The sequence below is a fragment of the Podarcis liolepis genome (assembly GCF_965112155.1).
Source record: "Podarcis liolepis genome assembly, chromosome: 5".
NCBI classification, from domain to species: Eukaryota; Metazoa; Chordata; class Lepidosauria; order Squamata; family Lacertidae; genus Podarcis; species Podarcis liolepis.
The window spans coordinates 81,548,734-81,572,275 of NC_139556.1; the positions used below are offsets into that span (position 1 = coordinate 81,548,734).

The following is a 23,542-nucleotide window of genomic DNA, read 5'->3' on the forward strand; positions in this document are numbered from 1 at the left end:
GTCACTGAGGGAGCTTCATGGCTGAGTGGGGATTTGAACCCTGGTCTCCCAGGAGGACTCGGCCACTGAAGGCCATGGCAAATGGCGGGCTGGCTGCCTGGCACTCTGAACAGGAGCACTTCTATTGGGGATAGCACACTGCCACACAGGGAACTCATGCGCACAGAGGAATGCTTGGCATTCAATGTGTGGCATCAGCTGCACAGTGCCAATCATATCCGTGTTGCAGCAGGAGAAACACTATCCACAGGATGTTACAGATGAGTCTCCTCCGCAATAGTGTCTATTCTGGGAAGGCGGCGAGCTTTTTCTTATAATGCTGGCCTCGTACTGGAGCAGAGGAGCTTTATCATCTTGGCAGCATGCATTCTGCTTTGAACACTGAAGTGCTGGCTCAGTAGGAAAGGAAAAATTGGGTTATGGCACTTGTTACTTGGGCTGCATGGGGTGAAGGAACATGCCTTGCTCTTTTCCACTGACTTTCTCCAGATCCTTATGGGAAAAGTACAGGCCTATAAATTACAATACAGTTAATGAACCTTCGTTTCCTTTTCCCGGCTTGTCATTTACATGGATTGCTGGTGCAAATCTGTACTAGAGGATGTACTGATTACACAAACTAACCAACAAGAACTTTGAAGCATCCCATTTTAAGAAATCCACATTTCTCACCTTCTCAGGCTGCTTCCAAGCTGCCGTTATTTTGCAGATGGGATTCAGTCGCAGGCCGACAAATTCACACCGCACAACAAAAATGGATTTGGTGCCTTTGCGCGACAAACCTTCTTTTTCAAAATCTGACATTTTCCAGTCAGGAAAGTTATGGGGTCCAAGACTTCAAAACAGTTATAGGAATGTGGTTGGGTCTGATGTCTTTGGAGGGTGCCTTCCATACTTGTGAATTTAAAGCTGAAAAATTCCGCAGAAGAGGAAGATTGCAAAAGGGAAAGGGGAAAAGGGTCAAACCAGTTTCTTTGTTAAGAAAATAATCTAGTCTGTTAAGTATCTGCTTTGTAATGTCAGCTAGGGCAATGAGTTGTACAGAATGTAGCTGGAGATCCTTTTGGAAGGTGAACTGAAGTGGCTATTTCTTTCTGTTCCTTTTGCTGGAGATGACGTCATCAAGGTCTCTCTGTATGTCCAGGCTTGGGACTGGGACTGGAAAGAGACAGAGAACTGAACTGCTTTCTGTGCAGAATCCAAAGCTGTGGCTTGGGTGCTCTACTCCCATGCAAAAAATACATGAAAGGCAGGATCTGCTGGCATGTTCATGCTGTGAACCTTCCATTTCATACTCAGCCAGTATATGATTATAAATAAAATTTTATATCATAAAAAACACTATTGATCTCCAGTGATCTTCATTCCAAGGAAGCCAACCTGAAGGAATTTTTACTGGAACTCCTTAAACCTCTCCCCATTTAGAGACTGTGGTGTCCAAAAAAAATTAAAAATACCAGTGAGGGAATTCTGCAAAAGATGGGGCTGGCTTCTCTTACTGTGCTTTCACAATTCATGGCTAGCTTATAAAAAATCATTTTGGGCAGGAGTGGTGATAAATGAGGCTGTAACCATTTAGACAATGTGACTGGTATCTTTCATCATTAATAAGGAAAGGTTTTCAGAGGGTAGTTTAATGTGTGATGTATATTACACCAAATCATTATGGTCTGGTTTATGTTGTACTTTCTGCAGTGATCAAGTTTTTCTTTTCAAATTACGTTTTTAATTAGTTTTAGGCATCTGCTACTCTTGACTGAGCTGGTATCCTCGAAACCAGAGTATTGGCTAAGCAACAGCAAAGGACATTGACTGATATTTCCTATATCAAACTTAATTAATTTTTATATAGGTTCATTACAATAACTGCTATTATTCTTTAAGAAAATGTCATTAGGAAGCTTGACAGATCAAATTAATTTGAAGTGTATGGTGCTCATCTGCAATCCAAAATGGTTTTTCATACATCCCTGTGTTACTTGTGAGCACATGTGAATGTCCTTAATGAAGAATAGATATCAACAAGTCACTAGGAAAGTGGTGCGACAGGAAAGCATCAAGGAACCGGATCTGGCTTCACTCTATTTTCCAAAGGCAAAATAAGACACTCATTTATTCAGGCTCCAATAATAAAATACATTTTTAATTGCATCTTGAATGGAAATGGCCCATTTGGGGAAAACGAAGAAGGATTTGCCTTGGGTAGGTGACAGGCTGAATATGGCAATTGGAACTTGCAGATAAACTTACTGTAGGCCCACTATAAGCTGAGAGAGAACAGAACACTTTTTCGGATGACTGGTGGCCTTTCCTTGCCCTCGCACATCAATTCAAACCCTAGGAAGGCCAGACCTCCACTCTCACAGATACCACTCTGAAGGGATATGTTGCCTTGACTGAAATAAGCAAGAGGTGTGAAAGTATAGTTTGATTTTATGCATTCAGTTCTATGACTTTCTGTTTAGGGACTTTCTGCTGGCTCTTGCCTTCTGTCCACTTGCCCATTCAGCCGCTGGCAGGTTGGCTGAACCAGGAGAGCTGGGCAGACGAACACCTCCACCTCATTCACACAAAGGGTGGCTGTATTGTTCTACCCATCAGCATCCAACACACTTGTACAATTCACTGCACGTCCAGCTTGACCCTGACTCAAGCTTCCCCCAGCCTCCTGCTTGGTTGCTAGAAGGCTCTCACCACAGTAAGAAGAGAAGTGAAAATGTCCTTGGATGAGCTTACCTACTTTCTCTGGTTGAAGTTAGTCCAGCTTGGAGACAGCAGCTTCTCTGTGAACAGGAAACCTGAGCAGAATACATTTTTTGTATTTCCCCAATCTACTTTCCCTTAACTTGGAGGAAAACAAATTGAGCTAGAATGTTATAGCTACATATTGGAGGTGGTGGGAGGTGGGGATGGGGGTGCAGTTTTCTCCGAAGGAAGCCTCAGGGGTCTGATATGCATTGGCATTACATTTGCTTTTCTGCACCCAGTGGCTTCTGCCATCTGCCTCTTGAAACTAGTTGTGAGACGTGTTTCAGCGCATGAATCCTTGCCATGCCCAGAAATTGTTGGTAGCAAGTGCTAAAGTGATCATGTGAAACTAGCCATTGCCTGGTCAGATGACTATTTTGGCAGGCTGTTCAGATATGCTGCTGTTCAGCCAGGGCCCCTGCCTAGATCTTACATGACAGACCTCAGACTTCAGGCGTATATAATAATTAGTCCAGAGAAATTAAGCTTTCTGTCCTAGAGTGTGCTGTTCCCTAATTATGTTTTATTTCTGAGAGAATTTGCTTCATGTTATTATTTTACTTAGGGCATTTCTTATTTTCCTTTTTATAAATAACAACATGTTAGGAGTTTGGTTTAAGATAACACACATAAATGCATCACTCCAATGACTACTAGACACAATGGCACAGTTCAGTGCTATTTTTCTAGAAAAAACGGTGCACGATGAACACCACCCTTGCTCTCTTACGATGGCAATGGCACTTACCTGAGAGGTGCCAGAACTGAGTTCCAGCTGAAAAAAAGCCATGGCTATGTTCTACCTCCACTGGTGGAGACTGTAAAGGTAAATAACGCCTGGACGGTTAAGTCCAGTCAAAGGCGACTATGGGGTGCGGCGCTCATCTCGCTTCAGGGCAAGGGAGCCAGCGTTTGTCCACAGGCAGCTTTCCGGGTCATGTTGGCAGCATGACTAAATCACTTCTGGTGCAACAGTACACTATGACGGAAGCCTCTCCAACCTTCCCTCCACAGTGGTACCTATTTATTAATTTGTACTGGCATGTTTTCGAACTTCTAGGTTGGCAGAAGCTGGGACGGAGCAACGGGAGCTCACTCTGTCACAGGGATTTGAACCGCTGACCTTCTGATTGGCAAGCACAAGAGGCTCAGTGGTTTAGACCACAGCGCCACCTGCATCCCAGGTGGAGACTGTACAACTCTGAATACCAGTTGCTGAGAATGGCAGATGAGGAAAGTGCTCTTGCGCTTAGCTTAGGTCCTGCTTGCCAGTTTCCCACAGGCCTCTGACTGGCCACTGTGAGAACAGAATGCTGGACTAGATGGGCTACTGGTCTGATCCAATAAGTTCTTAAGTTCCACTAACAGAGGTAAAAAGGTAAAGGGACCCCTGATCATTAGGTCCAGTCGTGACCGACTCTGGGGTTGTGGCGCTCATCTCGCTTTATTGGCCGAGGGAGCCAGCGTACAGCTTCCAGGTCATGTGGCCAGCATGACTCTGGTGAACCAGAGCAGCACACGGAAACGCCGTTTACCTTCCCGCCGGAGGGGTACCTGTTTATCTACTTGCACTTTTACGTGCTTTTGAACTTCTAGGTTGGCAGGAGCAGGGACTGAGAAACGGGAGTTCACCCCATCACGGGGATTCGAACCACCGACTTTCCGACCGTCAAGCCCTAGGCTCTGTGGTTTAACCCACAGTGCCACCCGTGTCCCTGCAACAGAATCACAAGTGGGAGGGTGATATTGCACTGATTTTGCTTGTTGGCTTTCAATAGGCACCTGATTGGCCACCATGACTGGTCCTGTAGGGTTCTTATGGAGTTGGACAGGAGAGGATTAATAGAACTGGAGGTTGCCTTATCATGCACAGCCTGCCACAAAGCCTGATTAGAATTACAGAAACACTTTCTCACATTCTGCTGGAGCATGAGATGCATTTTACCAAACTTACCAAAATGGTGCTTTAAAAAAATAACAAAACACTATGCATCTGTGCCATGCCCCAGTCCTGGGTCCATCTGTGACTTTGCCACACCCTCAGTTATGTCCTGTTCCTAAGCACAGATCTGATCATGGGCTCAGGCCATAAGTCATATTTCTCAAATTATAAGCTTCCTAAGAGGTAGCTTAAATATTAATTGCAACGAGAAGCAGATTACCCTCTCCTTTAAGTGATTGCTCCGTATATTTAGGAAACTGAAACTGTGCAAGTTTAGAAACATGTATTTAAGAAGCCCTTTTGATATGTGAAATGTAGGATTCTATCCTAGATCCACATCTTTGGAAGGAAGCCCCAAGGAACTCAGTAGGGCTTACTTCTGGGTAGCCGTGCATTGCTAGGTTTTAAATTCTCTGCAATCACTGATCAATGTGCTTTCAGTCCTCAGGGTGTCTCAGTTGAAAGCAGGTGCTGACACACAGACTGATATATATTTCATCCTGGAAGATTTATAAGTTTAGCTGATCCAATTAAAGTAAGCCAAGAAGCTCTCCAAATGTTCCAGAGTTTGAACTATATTTTAACGCTGAGCTCAAAAGCCACTGCCTATTACTTTTTCTTAAGTGGCATATCAGCATTTATAGTTCCCCCTGCAGCATGGGGTGGTGATCTATCATGTGCCCATTGGAATTTTAAGGGTCTCTATCTTTCTGTCACTTCAAACACAGCACTCTCTGCTAAGGCTGCCAGTTAAATTTCATAGACGAAGACACCCCAGGCAGCTATGAAAAGCAGATGGGTATTCTCGTGGATTCTAGTACTGTCAATCAAAATAACATGGGATTGTAACAGCCAGCACCAATTGAGGAGGGTGAAGGGGGGAAATGTACTCTCTGCCTAGTGGTCCCATCATAGAATTGTAGTGTTGGAAGAGACCCTGAGGATCATCTAATCCAGGAATATGAAGCTGCCCCGTATGGGGATCGGACCAGCAACCTTAGATTTATCAACACCACACTCTAACCAACTGAGCTATCCACTTGGATAACCACAAAACAATAGTAAAAGCCCAGGGGGGGCAAGCTATATATTGCACTGAGCTCCTTACAGTAAAAAAGGGATATGAAATAATAAATAATTGTGCAAAAACATAACAGTGCAAATAGAGTCAATTTCTGGCTACCTGTTAAACACTGGAGCATTTTGACGGCATAAATTACAAGCATGCTGGAGTTTGTGCATCTCCTGCAAGACATACCCATAACACGCAGAGACATTTCCCCTTACTTTCTAGGAGGAAAAAAGTGAGTGTTATGGTCAGAAAAATACGGTACTTTTGCACAGACCAGATGAAGAGTTTGAATGGCACAGATTGCAAGCTGTCCTATTGACTTAATTGTGCTAAGACCTGGGGTGAATGTGAGAATCCTCGCGGGTGTGTATATTTGGAGCAAGATTGAACACATTTATTTATCCTTGCTAACTTCCTCTTCACAGAAGTTGGATTTAGAGATGTCACTGGAGCCAGCAACCCGAAAAGAAAGACTTCTTGCCTAGATTATCTTGAGGCTAAATTTGACCAAGAGATTGTGCTTTTGGAGGGGACCCCACAATGTCACATGCAATGCCTGTGAAAATCATGCCATGTGTGACAGGATATGTCTAGCTGGTGCAGCATTTTTTATTTTATTTTAAAGAAGTGTATAATCCTTTTGATTCTCTGAGCGTCAAGGTTTCAAGTCTTCCAGGGCTTACCTTGATGCTTGGTTTCCTTCGCAGCCAGGTTATGTGGGGTTTTTGGAATTTGCATTAATTTACAATGCCCGTTCCGAACTTCAGGAGGAGGGGGGGTTGCGGGCAAACGACCCCGCCCACTCTCACTCCCGCGAGGCTGGCGCCAGCCTCGCGGTGTCAGGGGATTCCCTTAATTTGCATCCCCCCGCGGCGCCAGCCAATTGGCTGGCGGCAGGGGTGGGGCCTCCCAGAGGCCACTTAAGGTCGGGGCAGCCCTCGGCTCGCCCCTTTTCTCCATAGCAGCTGACGCGGTTTTTCACCCACCCGCCCGTTAGGTTTTGCCACTGACCTTGCTATGGGCTTCGGCTGGTCGCCGCAAGGGGCCTGGTAGGAGTTTTTCCATTTGGCGAATTGGCTGGTTTTGGTGCCACTTGGTTTTTTCGCCTACCTCGTAGCAAATCGTCACAACTCCCTTGGTTTTGGCGGTAGGCATTGGCCGGGGTATTGTGGTATATTGTCATGCAAATGAGGTTGGGTGGGGGAGGAACGCCATCACCTCCCCCAATGCTTGAAGGGTAGTTCGTTAAAGGACTCCGAGGGGCGACGCCTCGTCCGAAACCTACGGAGGCTAGGGCCTAAAGCGCGCCCCCGAGCGGTAACCCCTCGGGGAGCGCCTAGGGATACGCATCTCGGGTGGCTCCCCCTGTTGGTGTTTAACCCTTCCCGGTCAGACCGGATAGTCGGTTAGGGGCCAATGCCTAAGCCAATACCCTTCTTACCTGTAATCAATAAAGTTGTGGCCATTTACGCCCATTAACCTAAATTCTGTGTCCGTTGTCTTTATTTATTCCACAGTGGGGGGGGGGGGAGGGATTAGCCACGCAAATATACTTAGGGACACAGGTGGCGCTATGGGTTAAACCACAGAGCCTAGGGCTTGCCAATCAGAAGGTCGGCGGTTTGAATCCCCGCGACAGGGTGAGCTCCCGTTGCTCAGTCCCTGCTCCTGCCAACCTAGCAGTTTGAAAGCACATCAAAGTGCAAGTAGATAAATAGGTACCGCTCCGGCGGGAAGGTAAACGGCGTTTCCGTGCACTGCTCTGGTTTGCCAGAAGCAGTTTAGTCATGCTGGCCACATGACCCGGAAGCTGTACGCCGGCTCCCTCAGCCAATAAAGCGAGATGAGCGCCGCAACCCCAGAGTCAGCCATGACTGAACCTAATGGTCAGGGGTCCCTTTACCTTTACCTTACAAATATACTGGTTGCGATTAGGTGGCAATTCGCAGATTAATAACCCAAAGTTTAGTGCTCCCATGGGGATGGATCTCACACTCTAAAGATGCTTCCAGAGCTCCTTTTAAGCTCTCTGATCTGCAGCGCCTCTGTTTTGACTCTGAACTGCTCATTTCCCCCATCAAATTAGCACATTTCTGTAGCTGTTTGGGGGAGGGGGAAGCTAAGCCCCCTTGCATAAATTCTCCTGCCATTTCCTTAGCCATACAAAGGAAAGACCGTTCTAGGGCCATTGGTGCTGACCTTTCTGTAAAAGGGGGTCTGCCAGGCTAAATTTGACCAACCAGTTTTTGCCTCTTTTGCAGGAAGGGGGGAGGGACACCCTTGAGAGACCATTCAGACCATAACACCATATCATTCCAGTATATATGATCAATATCGCAATATTCCATGCCTTTGTACACTCCCAGTTGACCTTTCATCCTATTTTGCTTGCGGTCTTCATTGAGCATTGATTCTGATTTGTCAATAGGGTGGTTATATCACAATAAGGATTCATCCTGAATTGTTTACAGGGTATTTATATGTCATCCCTTTAATCGCTTGTTCACCCGTATTTTTTCAATGCATTTTCCTCATCACTTTCCTACCTGCAAAAAGTGCATGTGCATGTTTTTTTGCACCAGGACGGCACAGTACTTTAACTGTGCAAACCTAGAGTTCTGGAATGTGCTTGAATCCACCCTGCAAAACAGTGACAGTCAGGAGGCACCCTTTTCCACCATAAATGTTAGGTTATGCAAATTTACTCAAAGGTAGTCCCACTGGCTTTATTGAATCTTACTTGTGCCACCTGGGCTGTGCGAGAGGGTATCTCACAGGAGTTTTGGAAACTCTGCTTTTATTTACAACCTGCAATAAGCAGCTGTTAGCAGGGAGTACACTGCTTCAACCTTGTCTTGGCGCTATGCTTCAGCCCTTTAAGAGATGTCTGGGAGGAGTGCACTTGCTGGCCTTTTAAAAGTGTGCCACTTCAGAGAGCCTGATTTAACATTTTTAGAACCGTGGATTGGAACAGTAGGGCCTAATATAGTACAGCGAATGGCACACTGCCACTTCAGCTAAGGCTGTGCACCAGATTCTGCTGAAACCAGGACCAGGTTGACTGGGCTTTGGAAGAGTTGGATAGAGATAGCTCCTGGATTCTGCTGCCCAGAGAGATCCAGGGTCATAGGTGTCATCTCTTGGGAGCCATGGTTGCTGAGTGACCCACAAAATTTTTACTGTGGGTGCCTGGCCGGGCAACCCAACACATTGCAGCTGTGGTGGGCCGCTCCATTGGCCCCTCCCACTGTGGCAGCGACGTGTGATGTCACACACACACGTGACATCACACACATGTGCCGGGCACCCACAATGTTGGGTGGAAACTGGCATGCCTGTCCAGGGTTGTCAATGCAAAACGCAGTCATCTCAATTAAAGTCAGAAGAGAATTCCCACAACAGTCAGAAAAAATTGTTCAGATGTGCTGTTTCATATCATTTGCAACTAACATAGCACTGCTGATAATATGAGGTTATACTTCAAAATAAGTGCTTCATTAAAAAAATTTCAGTTGCACGCAGAATGTCAAGTTCAGAATAACCAAATTTGCAGGGCTCATACACTGACTGCTGTGCGAAGCAGCATGCTATATTCCGATTGAAATCCAAATGGTGTTTGTGGACTTCTTATTGACTGACAATTAACTACATTTTACAGGTTACCTATTTACAGTGAGGGTTTTTTAGGGGTACTCTCATTTTCCTACTCATATTGAAATACCACCCCTCAATGAGGCCAAACTTAGATTCACAAAATGTTTAGGGGTATGCGTACCCCTGCATCTCCCCTGGAGAAAGCACTGCCTTTGTATCATGTGATTCAAACATCTGGGTGATTTTAATTAAGTGCTCTTTGTTGACCCAGAGTAAAATATATATATATAATCAAATAAATATAATCAAGGGCAGCTTATAAGATTACAAAATATAGCGAAGGATGGTCTTAAAGCTAAAGGTCAAATCTATCTTAATGAAATGTAAGGGATTAACACCTCTTGTAATTTGTCATTCCAGAATAAAATTAAAAAGACAAAAATTCCTTGCCTTACACAATGTCAGATCATTGTTCCGTCTAGTTCACTGTTGTCTACACAAGAGCTTTCCAAACTTTTCATGTTTGTGATGCACTTTTTAGACATGTATCAGTTTGTGACACAGTAATTCAGTTTTACTAGCAAACTGGTTAAACTATACCATTTTCAGCTCCAGGAGGAGCATGGGGAGTATTCACGTGACACTCCTACACACTGCAGCCAACACACTAATGTGTCACAATGCACAGTTTGGAAAGCTCTGGTCTACACTGACTGGCAGAGGCTCTCCAGGATTTTAAGCAGCGTTTCTTTCCCAGTCCCATATGGAGATGCCAGTGACTGGAGCTGGGACCTTTGCTAACATCCTACGGCTGTTCCCCCCAAAGGTCAAGTTGTGTTTGGTGCACAGATAATGTGCTTTATACATGTAAGTCTGAATAACCAATCAAAGGAGCAGGAAGCGAGCTGACAGCAGCCCGTTTGCCCTCCATAAAGGATTGCAGCACGTTCATTCTGAAAGCCTAGTCATTTGAATGCAAGGAGACGGAACTAAATGAGCCGTCCTAGGCAACGCTCCAGGAAATAGTGTGAGGAAACACTGTTTCTTCCAGCTTGCAATCAGAGAGGGATGTAATCTCTTCAAGCCATTTACTGTTCTCTTGTGCAACTCAGCGGCAGCATTAGTCACAGTGGGATTCTGGCCTTTCTTCTGAGGCCATTTGGGTATGCATTTCCCTCTGCCCAGTGGAACTGGCAGATTACAAACACACAACCCATGGTCCTCATCCCATCAATATCATTACCTTGGTGCCTTCTGCTAGAGCAGCTGTTATCACACTAAGGGGTACATTGTTCTATGGCAAATAGCAGCCCTCTTACCTAAACGTTGATAGGACCTGCATGGTTAAGAAGAGTTTTATTATTGTCATCAGCACTGTTAATGCTATTACATACCCTCCAATGTTTCTCCGAAGAAAATAGGGACATCCCATTCTGCTGAACTTCAGAGTAGAGTAGATAGCACAACGATTCCCTCAGCTCAGCTGAAGAAACCCTTCTGGGTTGACAAGCTGATCTCTATGGTGACAGTGTCAATCCAAGGAATCACGTAATATCTTGTATGAGATCTAACAATGGACTGTAGAGCAGAGTTGGCTAAATCATAAAGTGTTATTTCACCATTCAGTGTGACTCTCAATCGCAGCTGTGCCATCCATCAACCAAGCAAGCTGTGTGTTGCCAACTCTTCCGAGGAGGTTGCTCGTAGCAGCGCCACAACATTCCTCTAACATTTTCAACAGCTGTGATTTGATGGGTTTCTTTAAGAAGCCATCTGCGTAGGCAATGACAGAAGGGCATCTGCAACCATTCAAAGCTGGAAAGTTTCTTCATACCATATCCTCTGTCCCATGCCAGGCTGATTAGCCTCTGCAACTAGAGTAGCCAAAGTCATTCTGTATGGCTGCTTGCTGAGGATGCTACTAAATGAGGTAGGCTTGATTCTCCTTCAGTCCCTGAATATCAGTCACATTAGTGGTCAATATTAAGACCTGGGTGAGAGGAACAGCAACAGCAATACTGGCCCCTATGTGCGTAACTCAAGAGGTCTGGAGGGAATTGAAACTACAGCCAAATCAAACAGAATCACAATGAGAGGTTGACCTAGTGAGCATTGATGATGCTAGTCAAATCCCACTTCCAATAAAAGCTGCCTGGCACCTCTGTTGTCAAATTCAGGGCAGCCACTTAAGTAAAAAAAACTTTTAGGATATTTCCGTTCCACCTTAAAAGGGAGCAGGCTTTGTGAGTCACAGAGTCTGCGTATTTCCTGTTCACAGGAAGTTTATATTTTTTCTATGCTTTCATTTTCTCTCTCTGTGCCTGAGACACCGAAGCAGGCAGTCATGTTTTCTTTGTTCTGACCAACGCTGAATAAAATTGTAAATAATGCTCTCCTGCATGCATCTTTCGCTGTGCATTCTCTGCTGATAGAGCGTGCACCAGCTCTGGAATGTGGCAAGCTATTTCTGGAGCTCGTGTTGCTAATTGAATGATACTGCGTGTCTACAGAGGTCGATACACGTCTGGAATCGACGTGGGGGCATGATGGCTTTTGTCTCCCTGGCAGTATCCCAACAAAAACAAGTAGGGCTTACACCATATGGTTACAGGGCAGAGTGCCCTCCCCCTGCTTTGCATCATGGTCCTCCCATAATGTTGTTACAAAGGTGGCACACCAGCCCTCAATCTCTGCAGAGCGGTGCTCACCCAGGGTCATGTTTCCGTTGAGACTGTAGTGACTTTAAGATATATGGTTTATTCACAAATATACAATCTGAGCGTAGATTGAAGGAGTTGCAGATCTTGCACCATGGTCATCTCAAGAAAGTCCCTCCCTGCTGCTTGAGTCTAGAGCAGCCAGCCATGTTCCTCAGCCTCTAGGTTTCTGCCTTTTCAGCCAGCAGCCAAGATGGTCCTCTCCTTTGTTGTTGTTCTTCTTCTTCCCAACACTTCTTCCTTGCATAACACAGCCCATTCCCTTCAGCCCCAGCTCTTCCAAGCCTGGTGCAAAAAGCTCAAAATCTTCCTGTGACATCACACCCAGTTACCCTGGCAACCTTTTCCTGATCCCCTCTCTCTGTCCACTTTGCTGAGCAGCATGAAAGGACAATTCCTTTGCATTGTCAAGGGCCCTTAATGGCCTAGTACAGCCAACTCCCCATTTATGCCTGGGTTACGTTCCAAAGCATCATGCATTTAAGTGAAATTGTGTATACAGTGGTACCTCGGGTTAAGAATTTAATTCGTTCTGGAGGTCCGTTCTTAACCTGAAACTGTTCTTAACCTGATGTACCACTTTAGCTAATGGGGCCTCCTGCTGCTGCCACACGATTTTTGTTCTCATCCTGAAGCAAAGTTCTTAACCCAAGGTACTATTTCTGGGTTAGCGGAGCCTGAAGCTTATGTAACCTGAAGCGTCTGTAACCTGAGGTACCACTGTATTGGGAACACCATTAAAAAAGCCTCTAAACCTCTGGAAACCCTTGAATAACCCTTTAAAAAACCCAAAAAAATCCACCCAACTCCACCACAATTGCTCCCTCTAAACCCTTGTTCAAACTTCAACTCTACACAGGTCTCAAAGGTCTGTGCAAAGACTCCTGGGATTGCGCTTGCAAAGCCTTGTGGGATTTCTAGATGCTATTTCCACACTATTTTTGCCCCTTTTTGTGTCACTTTTGTGTTTGTGGCAATGCAAACCAGAAAGTCCTCGGCACCTTGTATTTCCCCCTTATATCCCAAATATCTAAATACTGCTGTTTATTAATTTCTGCTATTCACTAATAGACTTTGGTACCTCAAATCTATAACAACACAGTGTTTTTTCAGTTTAGAAAATTGTGTGTGACTCTAGCCTTCCTTAGCTCTATGGCTGAGGCATACCTACAGGAAAGATGGACTCTGGGGTTCTAATCAGGAAAGTGGTTTAAAGAATTATCCATCCTCTGCATCCTCAGCTCTAAAGGGAAAATGATGTTTCCATCTGGCACCATGGACCACTTGTGCTGCGACTGTTCCAATTAGCCTTGCATCTGGATTTTCCACTGCCTCCTCTCTTCTTTTCAACTCTGCGCCTTACTGTCTTCAGTGCGATAAGCAAAGCATCATGCATAACAAAAGATACATAATTGTAGCAGTTGCAGGACGGAGAAATGGAATGAAGAACACAGGGGGATATATATAGTTACGGAACTTACGGATGCAGATTTCTGCATTTGCTATTTAATGCATAAGTGGCTTTTTATATAATGAATGACATTTAAATGCCTTTGTGCCCAATGTCAGGGGGGGGGGTACTCAGAGGCAGCTTTGGGGGTCCTTAGGCAAAAAAGGTAAAAGAAGAATTTTTAAAAGTCTTAAGATGAAGCTGGACACGTGAATCTCCAGCTGGGGACAAGCTCTTTGTGTCTTCAGCAACTTGCTTTGACATCTTGCTTTGTTTTTAACACATAGTGCTTGTTATCTCGGACCTTTGGCACTGCGGTTTTGCGCCCTGATAATAATAATATTTATTATTAATATTATTTTATTTATACCCCATCCATCTGGCTGGGTTTCCCCAGCCACTCTGGGCAGCTTACAGGTGCACTGCTCATTGCAGAAGTTACTCAAAAGTAGACCTATGACATAGTCCTTCTAGGACACTGTAGGAAACATTGCACTGTAGGAAACATTGATGCCAAATTTCAGATACTTGCTGTTTCAGCACTTGATAGGGTGTTGTTTGGGGTGGAGTTACTGGCTGTTGGTTTTTTGTATCTCTTTTTTTAGATATTCTTGTTATTTATGAAGAATTTTTTTAGTTTGGTTGCGTATTTTTAAAGTTTTATTTATTGTTCATGACTACTTTTGTTATGTTGTAGTTATGCACTTTTTTTTCTGGATGCAAGCCACCTTTGAGTGTGGTTTGAACTGTGGAATGACAGCATACAGATATAATTATTTATGTTTATATGCTCTTTACATTTTTCTTTCTGGTACAGAAAATATCCCATGGTCTCTTGATTTTTGCTATTGAGGGCTGTGTGTGTGTTTTGTTCCAACTAGCATGTGTTTAGGGAAGATTTTTCCAACAACAAATGGCTCATTGGTGGAAATTTAAAGGCTCAGAGGTTTTTTAAATTGAGAACAAAAGAAAGAAAAGCTTGAGACAAGAAATATCCCACGAAATACATTGATTTTTGCCCCTGCAATGCTTATGTGTCCAAGGCATTGTTAAGAACTTACTGGGAGAAACATTCTCCATAGTATTTTTCAAACAAAAAATGATCCACAGAAGCAGACTTCTCCCGACTCCACACCCTAGGTTTAGTTGAGGGACATTTTACTACTACTTCAAATATATATTGGGATATAGCTTGGGGTCGTAAAACAATCCAAAAAGGCAAAAATTTAGATGGCCAGATTCAGTTCTTTGATTTTATCATTTTTTTCCAATTGAGTTCTCCACAATTCTGCAGAAATGTGTTGTTGTTGTTAAAAATCATGAAAATTCATCAGAATTTTTGTTCAGATTTTTCCTAATAAACACATTTTTACTAACCTACCTCACTAGATTGTCGTGAGGATAAAATGGGGAGCGGGGAAACCTTGTATGCCACCTCGAGCTCCTTGGAGGAAAAGGCAGGTTATAAATGCAATATGTAAGTAAAATAAATAAATAATACGCACATTTTTGCAAGTCACGCTCCATAATGTAATGCATTTTTGTATGTTTTTTTTTTACTAATAGATGCATTTCCACCCACACACACACACACCAAGATATGCGTTTACTACTTATTATTTGGTTTGGAGAACTACCCCACAAAATTTGGAGACGAGTGAATGTTGAAGGACAGCTGGGTCTTTTGGGTTTTTTTTGCTTTGCATTTTGATTCAAGGAGTGTGACTTAGGTAGTTCATCATTCAAATGGAAACAAAACTGAATTTGTCCTCCATTCCTGGGGAAGGACAAGGAGCCGTGAGTGTTGGCAGCCAAGGATTCCTATTTATCTTAAGATGTTCTTAGTCTGGTGAACTTGGCTAAAAGTTTGTGGGTTTTTTTTTACATGTGAGACGTTGGTGAGCCTGTTTGAGGAAGAGGGATTAAACCTGTTTATCTGTAGCAATGGATTTTGCGTTGCTTTAAAGGCATGCACATATGTTGGTGAAAACTTTACACTTATGCAATGGCTGTGGCGCCTGCTATCTCTCAGTTGCAGGGTGTGTTATATAGATACTGTCCATCTTTCATACTCAATAAACTCATTTTGTGTTTAAGTGGAGTGCACTGTTACTGCTTCACTCTTGGAGCATGTCTGGTCTCAAACCAGGGGTAGGCAAACTAAGGCCCGTGGGCCAGATCCGGCCCAATCACCTTCTAAATCCGGCCCGTGGACGGTCCGGGAATCAGCGTGTTTTTACATGAGTAGAATGTGTGCTTTTATTTAAAATGCATCTCTGGGTTATTTGTGGGGCATAGGAATTCGTTCATCCCCCCCACCCCCAAATCTAGTCTGGCCCCTCACAAGGTCTGAGGGACAGTGGACCAGCCTCCTGCTGAAAAAGTTTGCTGACCCCTGTCTCAAACCAGATTCTATTGCAATAGACTTCTGAATACAGGGCATTGCAGATACAAGTATCCTTTGTGCTTCTAAAAATGGAATGCCTGTGTGCCGTAACTCTATCAGTGACATTTTAAGAAGATGCTAGGATATTTAGCAGCATAATATCTGAGCCAGTCCCTTTGGTTTGCTGATTACTCTACACAAGTGCAGCTAAAAAGCACAGAAATTGGCATTGGGTATGTTTTCTTCTTCTTAATTTTTTCAAAAAGGGAGCTTCTTGTGCTTAAGGCTATGACAGCATGTGAGCAGTGTCTGATGAAATTTTCGAGGCCAGAGTAGCATTTTCATTTTTGGGAGAAACAAGATAAATTATATGAAATGCAAATCTGATTGTAATAGACACAGGCTGCATTTTTTTCTTCTTCTTCCCCTGGCATGTAAAGTGGCATTCAACTAATTTTACTCAGAGTAGACCCATTGAAATTAATAGTTATGGGTAAATTCAATTAATTAAATTTTGGTGGGTCATCTCTGAGTAAAATTTAGTTGTATGCCACCCTGACTCCACACCCACCCCCCAGCTTCAAAAAATGTCACTATATCTTGCTCACATGCTGCCATAGGCTTAAGGACTATAAACTTTCAGGGAGAAAGTTGACGTAGCATTTTTATATATTTTTCAAAACATCACAGGACACACACCGATTTCAGTAACTCTGAAATGATGGGAGCTTCTTCTTTTTGCACTCCAGACTGTCTAGGGGCCTCTACAGATATCCCAATTATTGTGCATTCATCTGGATTTGTGTTCCTGGTGGTATCAGGGCAGAAATATATACTCCTTCTTTCAATATTCTTTGAGCCTGCAACCCTTTCAAGGTGGTGATAGGGAGAACTATACTGCTTTGCTTCCTTTCAGTGCACTCCCCATACTTTACTGTTGAAATGGTCTAACCTTTTATGCTGCAAATGTTCCGGGGTGTTTACTTTCCGTCTCGCTTTTGTTGCACTTTACTACAAGAGTGCCCCTCTAGATGGCAATCTAGTAGTATCATTCAGGAAGCATCGCAGATCAACTGTAATAAAGTAAAACGAAGTGTGAACTGCCCACTATAAATCCACATCTAATGTACTATTCATGTGTCAATGGCATGTTGCAGAATACACCTTCCCACCCTCCAAAAAATAAAAAATCACCCATCTGGAGGTGCCTTCCTCGTTTTTTGTTCCTCCCAATGCTTGTCAGCCCTCCCTTCCATGGTCTTCTGATTTTTCAGCAGTCAACTACCCCACTTGCACTTACCTAGCTAAGCTGGTGGGTTTTTTCAAGATTTTCAAGAGCTGCTCTGCAGCATTGCCAGATGACTGGTGGTAGCAAAGGCCTTCGCTTGACTGGCCATTTCATGTATTTGAGTATAGTGTCACAGTCGCAAATCCTTATTCTGAACACTTCGCTGTGACAAAAAATGTCCTGTCAGCTTTGAGATATTTTAGATGCAGCCTATTTTAAATGCAGAGCGGCTTAGAAAGTCTTGGTTATGCTCACTCACACACACACACACTTAAAAAAAAACACCCCAAACCCCTTTTTCATTTGCATTTTAGGAGAGTGTCTAAAGTTCTGACACAGAACACTGGTGAAGGGCAACTTCTCCCTTATTTTGGGTACTTCAGCTTGTGATGGAACCAAGGTGGAGTCTAGAGACATATAAAAAAAGTTGTGAAAATGCTTTTTAAAAAAACGTTTTGAAAAATATATTGAATTTGCCATAGCTCACCACCGCCAGCTAGTGTCACATTTCTATAATGCAATTTACAACACACTTAAAATGTTTTATTTGCAGCTGTATAGCTGAGTCCCAAGTCAAGGCTTGCTTTGCTCCAGGCCCCTGAGGGAATGCATTTTTTTGATAGACAAATTCAAGTAAATTGGAGTCTAGGTTCCTAGAGGGCAACAGAGTTGTTGACACTGTTCTTTGGAATAAAGAGCACAACTGTCCCATCCCTGCAGAACATCTCAGGGATGCCAGAGTCCAGAGTTGGCTGTAAGATAAACATAAAGTGACTGACAAATTCAAGAAATAATAAAATAATAATAAAAACCTTGCCACACCAACTTCAGTAATTGTTTCAGGAACTGTTTCTCTGTCATTGAACATCTTAAAATGTGATAGGAGAACCAAGCCTGAATGTGCACGAGAATTTCAAGCTATGTGTCCAAGCACCATACAGGTGGCAACCTTTTTACATGTGTTTGATTGGCGCATGACCATCAATGTGCATGCTGTTTTTGGCCCTGGAAGGTGGTGGAGTGAGACGGGGGTGGAACAGGATGGGAAGGACTTAGGTGTATTTCAACAACATGCAAGATGACCTGGAACACAACCGGCATGTGTGTGTGTGTGTGTGTGTGTGTGTGGTGGACCACAATGAAAAGACAACACTAATTCAAAAAATTACTATTGTTGTTGTTGTTATTTCATTTATTTCATTTATCGATCACTTCCCATGAAGCATCCCAAAGCAATTTGCAATATAATAACACACACACACACACACAACATATACAGCAACTCTCAACTTACGGACAGGTTACATTGCTTAAAGCCAAAATTGCATAAAGTCAAAACACATTGGGTGCAATGGCGGGTGGAATTGCCAAAATTTCTACCACCAACCTGATGCCTGCCCCCTTTAAAAATATTTGTCAAAGCACACAATGCACACAAGTTTAAATGCACCTAAGTTATGAGTTACCTGTATAAAAAACAGCTTAAAGCAACAGCACATACTGGACCTAAAGCCAATGCAAATCCAAGACAGACACCAACTGGGATAAAGAAGGCTTTAGCAAAATGTACTTAGCAGACACAGAAAGACAATAGAGGAGGTGCTTGTCTGATGTGCAAGCGGAGGGAGTTGCCAAGAGTAGGTGCCACCACATAGAAGGCCCAGTTCCAGCACGGTGCAGAATTATCAGTTAATTAATTCAATTTATTAGTCTTTAAATTGTTTACATTTATATATATGTGTAAAACCAATTAAAAGGGGTAATCAAAGTCAAGCAGACGGACTGGCAGCTCAGCTCTTTCCATAAAACAGGCTGCTCTTGCTCCCATTTCACAGATGGAGAGCTAAGAGGTTGAGACAGAGACTGTGGCCCAATGGCCACAACGAACCTCCAGCTCATTAGGACTGAAGCTTCTGTACACATGGCTGCTCTCTGCCTTTGACCAGCTACTGACATGTGCAGGATCAAACCTTTTTACACATAACAGCAGGCGTTTGGGGACGTGGGGTTTTATTCCCTTTGGTGGGGAGCAGATGTTGTGGCCTGCCAAAAGTGTCACCCTAAGCAATGGGGGGTGGGGTGGGGTGGGCGGGCGGGCGGGCATCTAAGCACCAGCAATCCAGCGCATGACGGATGTCTGAACGCTCTCGCCTGCACTCGCACCGCCCTGCGCCTCGGCACGCATCCCTCCCTTTGTCCCAGTCCTTGGGGATAATCTGATTTTGCAGCGAGTTGTGTGACGGGGATCAAAGGGCGTGCCACAGGGTATCTATTTTAGCCGGGGACCTGTTTTGTGAGGAGAGGAGATTAACCCCTGGCCCTCCTGGCAAGGGACGGATTGCGAAGGCAGAGGGGGCTTTAAGCATGGCAGATGAGAGGGATTAAGGAGTTAATTCGGCAGCGTGCCCTGGAATAGTAATTCCTTTCCCCTCCCAACATACTTCGAGACGCTACAGCATGCTGGAGCATCGTTGGGCGCAGTCAGCGTGATTGTGGGGGGCGGGGGGTACCTCCTCTCCGTTCAGCTGCGCTGCCAGTTATCCGGGCAGCCCGACCCATTGCAAGTGCCTGGCTTGCTGCTGCACACAAAGGGAGCCAGCCAGCCAGCCACCCTCTCCCGCTTTCTGCCGGCTTCTTAAAGGGAGCGCTGCGTGCTCAGCTTCACAGCTGCAGCGCCGGGTTCATCCAGTGCAGCTTCACCTCGCTGTCGGGGGGTGGGGGAAAAGACAAGGGAATCCCGAAGAGGCTTTTTTGCAGGAGCCGACCAAGGCTCAGATGGATATCCTGGGTCTGCGGAGACCTGCCCCGTGATCCGGTGCTCCTTGGTGGCTCCTGAGCTTTGCGCCTTCAGCATTTCCATGGTCCACCGGGTGTTGCAGACGCATCTTTGCAGTACGCGCCTGCATTGATTTCGATCCAGCAAGCGGAGTCAAGCCAGCATTGAAGCAGCCCCCATGCTGCTGCTTGGGGTTTGCGGTGAAGACGATGCAGGCTCGAGGTTTCTGAAAGCCACAGAGCAAATGGAGGGGGAGATTTAAGAGCCGGATCCAAGCGGGCAGAAGGAATCCTTGCAAAGTGTGGAGGATCGATCAAGACGCGCGGCGTTGCCAGTTCGTTTGGTGTTTCTGGCTTTCTAGCAAGTTCAGCACTCGCGAGGGGGACAGCGCCTCGGGTCGCCTCCGTCCTGCAGCAGAGCCCGAAGTTGGAGAGCGCCCTTCTGAAGTCTCCTGCAGCTGCATTGTGAGGGACCGGCCCCTTCGGCGCACCGCAGTCGCGCTCTGCCACCCGAAAGGGGTCCTCTCTCTTCTGTCAAGAAGGGCTCGGCGAGAGCGCAATGCAAGTCTCCATCGCGTGCACGGAGCACAACCTCAAGAACCGGAATGGGGAAGACCGACTCATCAGCAAACAGAACACCACCACCCCGAACTCAGTCAATGCAGCCCGGGCGAAATTCCGGACGGTGGCGATTATCGCTCGCAGTCTTGGGACCTTTACCCCTCAGCACCACATTTCCTTAAAAGAGTCCACTGCAAAGCAGACGGGCATGAAATATAGGTATGGGAAAACTCTTTATTCACACTGTTTCAGTGACCTCTCTCACTCCCCACCCCACCCCCCACGTTGCGAGAGATTGTCTGCTAACCAACCAGGAAATCTTTGCATAAACCCCACCAGCAAATTTCTAGAGTCCAAGAAATGGATGTAGCAAGGAAAGTTTGACGCCTTTAGAAAGTCACTCCAGTCCTACCTAGGTTTCAGTCTTTCTCTCTCTCTCTTTTTGCAGAGTCCCCTATATTCTGTATTCTGGGTTTTCTGGTTTATTTGAATTCTACCGAGTATTCAGGGGAGCAGCATTGCATGGGATGTTTTGCCTTTTTCCTTACTTGCATTTAGGACTTGGAATTAATAGATGACACTCCAGGCTCTGTTTGGGAAAAAGCTTGCCTCTCAAGGCACTTGCTGGTTGATGCAAAACAGCAGCGCCTGTTAAACTAAGTTAGATGGTCTTTGGTGCTCTAATTATCACTCATAGGCCTGTAAGTGACTTGTTGTCTAAGGATAGGGAAGGCTTTGCTTTTTGTGAAATGCAGGCAAAGCAACATGCTTGTCCCTATAAAATATCATCTGTTATCCCAAATCATCTCCTCTGCAAAGTAGAAAGGAGAGCGAACTGAAGACTGTCACAAATGAAACTTTGCAGACTGAAGTTTTGTGTGGTTTTGTTTTGTTTTGTTTTGCTTGGCCAATCAATCAATTGCAATTAATCTTGCACTTCTTTTTTTTTAATGCCTCCTTTCCAGCATATGGCATTTGATGTCAGAATGGCTTGTTTTCCAAAAATAAGGGGGAGAGATGGTGGCATTCATAGGCTCTCTTATGAGCAGAGTTGTGACTTAGTCATTGAACAACCCACGGAGTTTTCTGATGTCATGCAGGTGATAGTGTTGGAGTTGAACCCAAGAGACATGGCTTTAAATTGCCAGATTCATTGGGTGGCTTTGGGAAAGTCACTCAGATAGTACAATCTTATGTGTTGCTTGATCAGGACTAAATCCCACTCTGTTCAGTGGAGTTTACTCCCAAGTAAGTCATGAGTAAGATTGCAGCTGGAGTCTTGCTTAGCAAATAGAGCTAGGGAACTGATCATTATTACCGGTCACAGGACAGGGGTGGCTAATCTTTTCTGGGGGGGATTGATCTAATTGAGGCAATCACCAAACTTCCAGGATATGCTTGCCAGCAGTGGGTGTGGCCACCCCATACACTTGCATGCACACTTGCAAATTCATGCATACACACAGGATGCACATTCACACTTGTAGGCACACAGACAGGTGCAGATGCACACACCTTAACTAATCCATGGAGATCACCTGGGGATGGTTATCATCACTCCCTTCTCCATTCATCAAATGATCCACCTGGTGACCAGGGAGAGGGCAATTCATCCACTTCAGCACTATGTATATGTTCATTGTTTTTCTTTTTGTCACTGCCCCCAAAATTGCCAAGGGCTGGGTGGGAGAGAATATTGCTTGGCAGGCAAATACGAACATAGGAAGTTTCCTTACACTGAGCTAGATTCATTGGTCCATCTAGCTCAGCGTTGGCTACAATGACTGGTAGTGGCTGTCCAGGGTTTCAGAACCCTACCTGGAGATGCTGGTGGTTTAACCAGGGGCCATCTCCATGCAAGGCAGATGCTCTACCCTTGAGCTACAGTTTCCTCAAAGTTGGCCTCAAAATGGTCATTAGCCACCCTTGCTCTGGAAGAAGGCTCTCGTTGAGTATGATCAAGCTCAAGGTGAAATCACTTTCCTTCTCAAAAACATCGCACTAGTTAACAAATACTAGTTTAGCAGGCAAATTTTATGATGGAAAGAATGTGTTGCATCCCTCATTACTGGGAATACTTGTGGTTTCCAGAGGTAGATGATTATTGTGCTTTCCAGAGGTAGATGATTATTGTCATAGCAAGCAGCCCAGATCTTAGAGAATTATCTTGATGGTCGAGGGTCTGAAGACATATTGGTGCTTGGCGATGGGACATAAGGATAAAGAGCAGTGGTCCCTGTAGTTACTGGTCCTCATAATTAGTCTAGAGTCTCTATATTCTGGGGGGACATCTACAAGTAGTTTTTGAGTAATTTGGGGGGCACTGTGATGGTTTACACTTATCCAGCTCTTCTACACAATAAGCCATTAGAAGTAGCAATAATCAAGGGTGGTAAGGGAGGCGGCAGGGAGGCAGCAGTCTCTACTACAGAGACTGTTGGTTGAGGGGTGAAGATTTAGTGGAGGCTAAATCTGCACCCATTCATGGTCCAAGAAAAGAGGAACCCTTTGCCTTCCTCCAACACTCTCATCAGTTGGCACCCATTCCTTATTTATTTTACTTATTTTAAAAGACAGCTGCTCACATTAGAATATATCAGAGTGGTGTACAGAAAACCAAATTTAAGTATAAAATACACAGTAAATATAGGTTAAAATAACACTGCAACAGTAGAAGATGATCAGCAGACAGTGATTTTAACAATTCATTCACTAAAGCCTGAAATTAAAAGGCCTTGAGCATGCATCTAAAAGAGAAGGTTGTTGAAGCATGCCTTAGCCCAATTGATAATGAATTACACCTCAAAGGGGCCACAACTCTGAAAGCCCTGCTACTAGGAGATACAAGGCAAATCATAGGATCTCTTGGTACCACCTGAAGGTCCTCTGTCATGGAGTGTAGTGGCCAGGCTGGATCATAAGGGGAGATACGGTCTCTCAAGTAGTCTCCCAAGTTGTTTAGGACTTTCTAAACAAGTCACCGCACCTCACTTGGTGGCATATGGGCAG

The 23,542-nt window shown here is 44.6% G+C and overlaps 1 protein-coding gene across 2 annotated transcripts in view; it reads left to right on the forward strand.

Moving 5' to 3' along the window:
• KCNAB1 (potassium voltage-gated channel subfamily A regulatory beta subunit 1) overlaps positions 1-23,542 on the forward strand; it is a 193,516-nt gene that overhangs the window by 16,529 nt on the left and 153,445 nt on the right. The window contains exon 1 of one of the 2 annotated variants that reach the window (XM_083504448.1): positions 19,328-20,752. The exons of the other annotated variant lie outside the window; for it this stretch is intronic. Coding sequence (XP_083360574.1) covers positions 20,532-20,752 — 221 coding nt within the window. The 5' untranslated portion in view covers positions 19,328-20,531. Of the gene's footprint in view, positions 1-19,327; positions 20,753-23,542 lie in introns of those variants that run through there. 2 annotated transcript variants of the gene reach the window in all.